We start from the raw sequence: 10,575 nt of genomic DNA, 5'->3' as shown, positions 1-10,575 counted from the left end.
GTCTAGGAGGATACGCAGAAAGGGATCTAGGGGTTAATGTGGACACAGCAAATTGTCACAGTGTGAATGCTGTGCAAACAAAGCAAACATGATCTGGGATGCTTAACTGGTTGTTGTGAGCAGACACGAGACAGTCCATTCTCGCTCTACTCTGCGCTGGTTAGGCTAACTGGAGTATTGTGTAGTTCTGGGACGCATTTCAAGAAAGATGTGGAGAAATTGGAGAGGGTCCAGAAGAGTGGAAGGGTCGAGAGCACAAGATTGATAAAGGTCTTGAGAAATGCTATGAAGGAAGTGAAAGAATTGGTTGTTAGTTTTGGAAGAGAGAGTCTGCGAGGAGACTGATATAGTTTTCAGGTATCTAAGGGATGTCATCAGGAGGAGGGAGAAAACTGTTATCACTTTAGCCTCTAAGGATAGACAGAAGCAATGGCTAAAACGGAGCAAGGAAGGTTAGGTATGGACATTAGGAAAAAGTTCTAAGGCCGTGGTTACCTGGAATAAATTGCTAGGGAAGTTGTGGAACTCATCTCTGGAGATATTAAGAGTAGGTTAGATAAATGTTATCAGGGATGATCTAGACAGTTTTGTCTGCATGAGGGAGGGGAATGGACCATGATGTAAGGTTCCTTCCATATAGAATCTATGAGGCTCACAAGTTGCATTAGGGAAATGATCACATCTATTGCTGGCAAGTGCTCTACTTATACGCCAAAATGCATTACCTTCTGACAAAAGGCACTGTCTACTCAGTCTCTTCCCATTTCGTATGTGTGAAACTGATTTTTCCTTCCTAAGTGGAGCACTTTGCATTCGTCTTTGTTAAACTTCATCCTGTTTACCTCAGACCATTTCTCCAGTTTGTCCAGATCATTTTGAATCTGGAGTACTGTGTCCAGTTTTGGGCCTAACACTACAAGAAGGATGTGGAAAAATTGGAAAGAGTCCAGTGGAGGGCAACAAAAATGATCAGGGGGCTGGGGCACATGACTTATAAGGAGAGGCTGAGGGAACTGGGATTATTTAGTCTGCACAAGAGAAGGATGAGGGGGGATTTGATAGCTGCTTTCAACTGTCTAAAATGGGGTTCCAAAGAGGATAGATCTAGACTGGTCTCAGTGGTGGCAGATGACAGAACAAAGAGTAATGGTGTCAAGTTGCAGTGGGGGAGGTTTAGGTTGGATATTAGGAAAAAACTTTCACTAGAAGAGTGGTGACGCACTGGAATGGGTTACCGAGGGAGGTGGTGGAATTTCCTTCCTTAGAGGTTTTTAAGATCGGGCTTGACAAAGCCCTGGCTGGGATGATATAGTTGGGGATTGGTCCTGCTTTGAGCAGAGAGTTGGACTAGATGACCTCCTGAGGTCCCTTCCAACCCGGATATTCTAAGATCACCTGAATGATTCCCTATCCAACACAATCCCACTTGGGTCTGTATATCCAGCCATGTTTATTCTGTTAACAAGGCCAGCTCTGCGTCCCACCTGTCATCTCCACCCACTCCCACCCCTGAACCTTTTCCAAATTTCCCCCTGCATTGGGTCTGCAATTATACTCCCATCTTGCCAGCAGCAGATCCCCACCATCCTGCCTCAAATCCTGACTGTATTCAAGGCCCTCTTAATGTTCAATTCTTTTGTGTCATCCACAAGAAGTGAATCATCCAACTGTAACCCAGATATTTGCCCGCTGCATGCAGTACTTCAGCTATAACATCCCACTGCCCTGTGTCACTGAAACTGGGTAGTTAGTAATTCTCTCTCCCCTAGCGTGTACTCGGGTTTCTCATGTTGACCAAGATATCACACACAATAGAGAGTGCAGAAATACCTTAAGCGTCTCTCACTAGAAGTGCTAGCATTGACCTGTAAGCATTCCAGCCATGCAGTTTTAATGCTCCTATCCCTGTAATGCAAGCTTTACGCTGCCACAAAAGACACTATTCCTGGGCCTACCCTCCATTCTTCACGAGGCTGAAATAATTGATTCCAGAGCTAGGCTGGTGCAGGATCAGGGAGTTGCCTGATCCTCTCCCAGCCACCCTGTTGAAGGGAGCATCGAGTTCTGCATTCCTGCCCAAAAGAGCCAACTATCTACAGAAAAGACATACAAGGGAAATTGAAACCATCCACCAGGGACATGTAGGTGATGCATGTCATGGGAAGAGAGGGTCTGAAATGCCATCCTGCCAAGGCAATCAGCTGCCCTGTTAGACTATATGTTCCATGTGTTTTTCTGGTTGCCGGGCGCCCCATGGAGTGAATTTAACCTGAAGCCAGTGATTAGCGTGCTATGAGAAATAGCCCCGGCTCTAAAATGTTTGAGTCATCAAGTGTTTCTCTGATGATTTAGATGATACAATTACAGATTCCCCAGAGCTCTAAGCAGCTCACACATGAACTGTTTGCACTCCAGAGTTCTCCTCTGATCCTAGTAAGGCTTACTCAGGGAACTCCCGGGGCTCACCTGGAATTTTTCAGCAAGCTTCAGGTCAGAGAACAAACCCTTTGGCTGAGAACAGCTTTTAGATCTCTGACTTTCCCCATCTGGGGCCTTAAGATACTGTCAGCAGTTTGAAGAGCACCAGTCCAAAATGGCTCCACATCTCCTTTGGATATTTCTGGGGTTAATTCTGAATGAGAAGGATTAACAGAGACTCCTTCCCTCAATCTTCTATCTAAGGTACTTCTATGGTCATTCCCCCCACCCCCCATACCAAAGTATTGAGAACCTCACCATCTTTAATAAATTCATCCTCCTAACTCCCCATGAGGCAGAGCATTGCTATCATCCCCATTGTACAGGTGGGGAACGCAGGCCCAGAGAGGCTGAGTGATTTGTTCAAGGTCACATAGTGTTTGTGGTAGAGCAGAGAATTGAACCTTGGGGCTCCCAAATCATAGGCTAGCACCCTAATCACTGGGCCATCCTGCCTCTCTTCTTATGGCTGACCTCCATGAAAGACAGCAAGAACAATATTGGAACTACAATATGGGCTGTTTATTTTTTAAAGTTCCATCTATCACATACAGCTCTCCTCAGAGAGGGATTTGTTACAGCATAGCTTAAAGAGCAAGTGACACTTGATTTGTCTGAATTTAAGCAATCTGTAGGTTTTTCATCCCAGAAGGCTAGGTGCAAAAGGGAGAGATTGTGTGTGGGTGCTGAGGCCTGTGATATACAAGAGGACAGACTAGATGACTGCGCCTTAAACTCCATGGGTCTGTTACTATGCTCTTGGTGCATCTCCAATGTCAGACCCTTTTGGGGTTTGTTTATTTTATGTTAGTCTGACAAACAAGATCCCATGGCAAGTGAACTGGATTCTACTCCCTGAGTACAGAGTAAAGAACAAAGACGGGGGGGGGTGGGATTTTATTGAATTAAATATGAAAGTGATTAAGACATTCAGAACAGAATTCCTTTTCCATCTGCCTAGTTATGATTCTTACACCAGTGCCTGTCGTGCTATCAGATCCCCAACTGTGTAATTCAAAACTAAGTTCAATATTGTCCCTGCATTTTCACCATGCTGCAAAATTCTCTGCTGAAAAAAGCCAAGGTTCTGTGGATTGGGGGAAGAGAGGTGGGGAGATTGGAGGGTTCAGCAGCTCAGACTTCTGGCTCCTAGGAAGCGTTTGGGGATTGTGGGATAGATACTGTAGACAGAAGTTTCACTCAAATGGAGAGCAGTCATGTTAACTCTGAAGGTTAATAGTGACAAACAACCTGGTGAGTTAAACTGGAGAAGTTCACTCCTCTCAGAACCATCGTTTCAGGCTGTCAGCAGACAGACAGACTTTGGGTGCACCTGTTAACCTTAAGCGTCAGAGTCAACTGTAAGGGCTAGAAGCCTTAATCTTGAAAGAAAAATCAACAGGGACAGTACCTGGTCCTGCTAGTGAAGGCAGGGGACTGGACTCAATGATCTTTCAAGGTCCCTTCCAGTTCTAGGAGATAGGTATATCTCCATTTAATGAAAATAATGAATGAAACACAGAGATTCTGGTGCACTGTTTTGTGAGTAACATGAGATTCCACAGCAAATTCCTCTACTACTGTGTGATGAAATACAAGGGGTCCTGCTTACAAGAAGAGTTTAATCTTTAGTTCAGCTTCCAGTGTTTAGAGGGTTCGAGTTGCATGCGAGTCTCGGGACATCAGCTGTGAGCTTTCCAAGCCATCCCTCCTGTAGGTTTCTCATACCTGCTCCAGCTCATATGCCTTTGCCTTGTCCTCATCACGGTCTGCATTTTTGCGGTACGCCAAACCCAGGCCCCACACAGATAGCGCACTGTAGACGTTATCCCGGACCCAGGCATCTTTGTGATCACAGCTGGCTGGGAGCAATCCTGTCACCGGGTCCTGCAGCATGAGGGGAGGTCAGGTGAGGGAAGAAAAGAAACATGAAATTAGCTTTCCAGCCCTGAAAACTTAGGGGAAGGCTGGCCATTAGAGAAATAAACAGGTTGTGAAAGGGGGGAAAACTAGAGAGTCTTGTTTATCCACAAGGAAAACAAATAATAAAAGGGAAAGCAAGGGCTCAGTATCATATGCCAAGGCAACATCAGCATACTTATCTGATTACCCATCTGGCCCACCTATACCATGAGGTCTTTATCTTACAACCCCTACCCCTCTTCCCTGTGAGGTAGGGCAGTGCTACTGTCCCCATTTTACAGATGGGGAAGCTGAGGCACAGAGTCTCAGTGACTTGGCCAAAGTCACACAAGGAGCTATGGAAGAGTGGGGGGAACTGGACCTTGATTTAGGCAAGTACTAAAGATAGCTAGACAATCCGAGCTCCAACACAGATGCGATATGTGGACTTGAAACAGCTCAAACAAAAACTGTGAATGGCTAACCAACTACAACAGCAGTTTCTCCTCCCTTGGTGTTCACACCTCAACATCTAGAAGAGGATCTCATCCTCGATTGAACTAACATCATCTCTAGACCAGGGGTAGACAACCTATAGCACAGGTGCTGAAGGCGGCACATGAGCTGATTTTCAGTGGCACTCACACTGCCTGGGGAATGGCCACTAGTCCTGGGGGCTCTGCATTTTAATTTAATTTTAAATGAAGCTTCTTAAACATTTTAAAAACCTTATTTACTTTACATACAACCATAATTTAGTTATATATTATAGACATAGAAACAGACCTTCTAAAAATGTTAAAATGTATTACTGGCACGCAAAACCTTAAATTAGAGTGACTACATGAAGACTAGGCACACCACTTCTGAAAGGTTGCCAACCCCTGCTCTAGACTGATTCCTGCCTGCATATTTATACCTGCCTCTGGAAAGTTCCACCACCTGCCTCTGATGAACTGGGTATTTACCCATGAAAGCTCATGCTCCAATAATTCTGTTAGTCTGTAAGGTGCTACAGGACTCTTTGACACTTTTTACAGATCCAGACTAATATGGCTACTCCTCTGACACTCTCTACCTTAGTTTCCCCATTTCCAACCCTGGGTTACAATGATCTAGTAAAGTCTGTTAAGAGAATGGAGCAGCACACTGCCAGCACCACGTGCCATCATCCCACCTGCCTGACACCCCAGTGCAAAGCACTGAGCTGAGCTAGCAGCCTCCAAATCAGCGCGGCAGCGCCCACCCCCGCTTGGCCGCCAGCAGCCGCCCTGATAGCTCAGCCCACCTCACCTGGTGACAGAGGATGGTCTGCTGCAGCAGCCTGGCATAGCCATCCAGCCTCACCCCGGAGTTACTCCTGCTCCTCATGACCTGGTCGAAGGGGTCTCGAAGTCAAATCTGCTAGCAATTATAAGCAACACACCAGTGCTGTAGGCGCGAGGCGCCGGTGAGCTGTAGTCTGGCAGCGCGCTCCGGGCAGCCCCGAACGCACCGAGGCCACAGCTCCGCGTCGCACCCCCGCCAAGCGGAGCCAGCCTCTACTCAAAGCCAGCGGGGGGAAGGGAAGGCGAAGAGCGCAGCTTGCCGGGCGCGGTCCTGCTGCTACCCGCAGCCCCTCGCAGACTTCAGCTCGCCGGGACCCTTCATAGGCGGGCGGAGGGGATCATGGCGGGGACGCGGATACTGCCGGCGGGGTGAGCGTTCGGTCGGTCCCGCACCAGGATCGGCTCCACTCGCTCCCTGCTGTCCGGCCCGAGCAGACTAAACCCCGCCGAAGCTCACAACCCGCACCAGTAGCTACCCCTGCGCATAGACCCCGGCTAGCCACCCAGGTACACGCTGATTGGCTGATAAAAGAGGGGACGGGGCCTCAGTTCTCCAGGTCCTGGCAGCACCATAGCTGCCCAGAGAGTCCATTAAAGGATGGGAAGGGGGAGCAAAGCAGAGTTAGACAGCCGGAGTGAACCGAGCCAACAAGGACCGGGCGCGACGCCACTATTTCCCAGAGCGACTGGAACGCCCCCGTCAGGACCCCATGAGCTACTGAGCTGCCAGGACCCAATAGAGGCAACGTCTTTATCGGGAAGTTTACTTGGATTTTGTTGTTACTTTTAGGGGCCGTGGGGAAAGTGCCGGACTCGGAGGACGGGGAAGGTCGGAGTCGCACGCACCCCGCGCAGAACAGAGGGGCAACGGCGCTGGGTTGGGGTACAGGGCCGGCTCCAGGCCCCAGCGCGCCATGCGCATGCTTGGGGCTGCATGCCGCAGGGGGCGCTCTGCCGGTTGCTGGCAGGCGGCTCTGTTGGACCTCCCGCAGCCGTCCCTGTGGAGGGTAAGCTGGTCCCGCGGTTCCGGTGGAGGATCCGCAGGCACGCCTGCGGGAGGTCCACCGGAGCCGCGGGACCTGCGAGCGGCAGAGCGCCCCCCGTGGCATACCGCCGTGCGTGGGGCGGCGAAATGGCTAGAGCCGGCCCTGTTGGGGTATACACTTACACCCCGGGCCCTGATGCTGTGCGAGAGAGCTCACAGCACAGGGTAGTTCACGGAGCCACCAGCCTACCTGAGGTGCGGGTGTGTGCACCCAGCTCAGCGGGTGTGACACAGACGTGTGACACATCCGTGTCCGACCATTTTCCTGCTATTACAGCGAAGGAGTTGCGTGTGGTTTCTTCAGAGAGCGAAGAACTAGCAGAATGCCCTGGTTACTGCCAGATGTTTCTGGGCCGATAGCTGATGAGATGTGTAAAATGTAGAACATTAGGTTTCAAAACTGTTGAAGTGAGACTTGCCACCTAAGGTAAGGCAGGTCTCAGGGCTAACTCAATCGACAGGGAGAACAATGGACATCCCTGGAGCCAGTCCATATTTAACTTCGGATCCAGGTGGAGACTTGAGCACTGACAAACACATCCCAGGAGGGTTCTCTGAAGAGGTAGTCCCTTGGGCCTGGGTTACTATATGAGAGCAGAAGAAATGGCCCAAATTGGTATCTAGTACATGAGGATACTTTCTGTCAATGGGGATGTCTCATAAAAAGTGGTTCCCAACTCTTGGACTGGTCAAGTACTGCAGGGAGTAACCTTTGGGTGAGAAGTAGATTGTTAGACAGGAAGGTAACCTGTCAATAAGTATAGGCTATAGATTGCCTCTTATGTTTTTCTTTTACCTGTAACCTTATGTTTCTAAATCCTTATATTTGATTTTATTTGAATCTTTAGCTCAAGCCTTGTTAAGTAAACTTCACCTTGGTTTTACTATAAACCTACACTTAACATGCTACAGCTGCAGCTTACAGGAGGAGAGACATTCTCCCATCACTATAGTTAGGGCCCTACCAAATTTGTGGTCCCTTTTGGTCAATTTCACAGTCATGGGATTTTAAAAATCATACATTTCATGATTTCAGAAATTTAAATTTGAAATTTCACCGTGTTGTAATTGTAGGGGGTCCCAAAAAGGAGTTGAGAGGGGTCACAAGGTTATTGTAGGGGCGGGGGGTTTGCAGTACTTCTATTCTTACTTCTGTGCTGCTGATGGTGGCAGTGCTGCCTTCAGAGCTGGGCAGCTGGAAAGCGGTGGCTGCTGGCCAGGAGCCTAGCTCTGAAGGCAGAGCTGCCACCAGCAGCAGCGCAGAAGTAAAAATGGCATGGTATGGTATTGCCACCCCTACTTCTGTGCTGCTGCCTGCACTGCTGGGCCCTCAGTCAAGAGCTGCCACTCTCTGGCAGCCCAGCTCTGAAGGCAGCAGCTCAGAAATAAGGGTGGCATGGTATAATATTGCACCCTTACTTCTGCATTGCTGTTGGCGGAGCGCCACCATCAGAGCTAAGAGCTGCAGCTCTCCAGGCCCAGATCTGAAGGCAGCGTGAGGGTGGTGATACTGCAATGTGTGTGCGCACACGCACACACACACGAAAAATAAAATCTTGTGACCCGCTGCAACTCCCTTTTGGGTCAGGACCTCCAATATGAGAAATGCTGGTCTCCCCTGTGAAATCTATATAGTATAGGTTAAATCACAGAAAAGACCAGATTTCACGAGAAGAGACCAGATTTCATGGTCCATGACGCGTTTTTCATGGCTGTGAATTTGGTAGGGCCCTAACTATAGTTAATCCACTAAGGTTCATGGAAGAATTCTTCCATCCACCTAGCACTGTCTACAGTGGGGGGTTAGATAGGTTGTCTTAGCTATGTGTCTGAGGGGCATGGATTTTACACACTGCTGACCAACATAGCTGTGCAGATGGAACTTTTCAGTGTAGACCAGCCCTCAGTGCCTTTAGCTGAAGAGAGTGTTGAATGGAGGTGAAACTAGTGAAGTGGGTACACTGCTTCCCCAGAGGCAGCAAATTGGGTACATTGCGGATGCCCAGTAGATAGGGGACTGAGCACTCTAGTGTAACAAAATGGGGCATGTAAATTGGTGACATTTATAGAAAAAGAGTGGGGCTCATGAAGCCCAGAGCAGAGTGCTTGTGTTGCCACTAGCCAGCAGTGCAGCTGTTAGAGAGTTCTCCTGGTGGGCACAGACAAGGCTCTCTCACTCTGTAATCAGGTAGCAGTGATTCATCCTGGACACCTCAGTTAACCCTGAAAAGTCTCACAGAGTGGGCAGGGAGATCTCTGTACTCCAGCTCAAACTTGCACAGCAGGGGTTGTTTGAACAGTTCATAGTGCCCTGCTTCCACCCCATCCATCTGGCTGAACATCTCTAAGGCATTTGGACCCAGTTAAGGGGCTGAGATGCCGAAGCCTGTCTGCAAGGTCAACCTGGTTCACATTGCAATCCTTCTCAAAGGCAGTGAGGAAGGCATCTATATCATCCCCTTCCTTAAACCGAGCCAGCACTTTTATATCAGAGTTCCCTATGGGCTTAGCCACTCTGATCCCTGGGCCCATCCCCACTCACCCCAGCAGGGGTCTCTTTGCTTCTCAGCTCCACCATTGGTAGTTCATGCTGTCTCTGTCTCTCACGATCCTACTGTTCCTTCTCACAGTCCTCCAGCTCTTTCAGTTTCAGTTCCATTTCAAACTACAACTGTCAGCTTCTATGACAGGGAACTGGCCGTGAAGATCCCCTCCTGGTTGGGTAGGTGGGTCGTGGGATCGCCTGGCTGCTTTTAGTTCCTCCCACGGTCCTGATGAGTGCAGGGAGGTTGGGGAAAGGACAACCCCCGTACTCACCTGCGGCAAGAAGTGGAGCGCTGCAGTTGGGAGCTGTAGGAGTGGAACGGACTGGGGCTGGGCTGCTCTGTTTCCACCACTGCTGGTGAGTGCGGGGGGGATCTCTTCCCCTAAGCCCCCTCCCCTGAGCAACATGGCTGGGGCCGGGACGAGGGAAGCAGAGCGATCTGCTCCAGGCCCCCCGCTAATCTCCAGGGCCACTCTGGGACTGCGGGGCCCTGAAAAATGCCCTCCCAGATCCCGGAAGGTGAGGGCTCTGACCGTCCCCGAGACCCTCTGCCCCTTATCGAACCCCTAGGCTCCGGCCTGGCCTGGCACCCGTAACATGCTGCTCAGAGCAGCGTGTCAGAGCTTTACCGCGTTGTATGCGAAGCCGCGTTATATTGGGTCGCATTATATCAGGGTAGAGGTGTATTTCTGGTTCTCCCTGTTTACTCCACATACTTCTTGCATTAGTATACAGACATCTAAAATGTTCATTAGATTTCCTCTCTATATTCCCTCCTGTCTCTCTTCTGTCCCTGCTGTGATTGTCCGTATTCCCCCCAGATTTTGACTCTTCACTCAGGTCTCCATGTTTTGGACTTTTGGCCTTTTGTCTCCTCCCACCGTGGAACCCAGTTTAAAGCCCACCTCACTAGGTTAGCTAGTCTGTATGTGAAGAAACTCTTCCCCTTCCTCAATAGTTGGATCCTATCACTTCTCAGCAGTCCTTATCAGAACAGTATCCCATGACTGAGGAAGCCGAAACCCTCCTGGTGACGCCATCCATGCAGCCATGTATTTACTTCCAGGATGTGCCATTGCCCTTAACTGGAAAGTTCAATGAGAACACCACGTGCACCCCCAACTCCTTCACCCTCATGCTCAGGGCCCCGTAGTCACTTCTGATCTGCTCAGGGTCATACCTTGCAGTACCATTAGTGCCCACGGGGATGAGCAGCATGGGATAGTAGTCAGAGGGCTGGATGATCCTCAGCATTCCTTCCTTATGTAACCTGAGTG

The 10,575-nt window shown here is 49.5% G+C and overlaps 1 protein-coding gene across 3 annotated transcripts in view; it reads right to left on the bottom strand.

Moving 5' to 3' along the window:
* PHKA1 (phosphorylase kinase regulatory subunit alpha 1) overlaps positions 1-6,221 on the bottom strand; it is a 101,743-nt gene extending 95,522 nt beyond the window's left edge. For all 3 annotated transcript variants that reach the window (XM_032791611.2, XM_032791612.2, XM_032791613.2), the window contains exons 1-2: positions 5,674-6,221; positions 4,207-4,365 (exon numbers count right to left, since the gene is read on the bottom strand). In XM_032791611.2, coding sequence (XP_032647502.1) covers positions 4,207-4,365; positions 5,674-5,751 — 237 coding nt within the window. In that variant the 5' untranslated portion in view covers positions 5,752-6,221. The remainder of the gene's footprint in view (positions 1-4,206; positions 4,366-5,673) is intronic.
* Between the last annotated feature and the right edge of the window lie 4,354 nt (positions 6,222-10,575).

Source organism: Chelonoidis abingdonii, chromosome 8 (assembly GCF_003597395.2).
Source record: "Chelonoidis abingdonii isolate Lonesome George chromosome 8, CheloAbing_2.0, whole genome shotgun sequence".
NCBI classification, from domain to species: Eukaryota; Metazoa; Chordata; order Testudines; family Testudinidae; genus Chelonoidis; species Chelonoidis abingdonii.
This window is presented reverse-complemented; position numbering and strand designations above follow the sequence as displayed.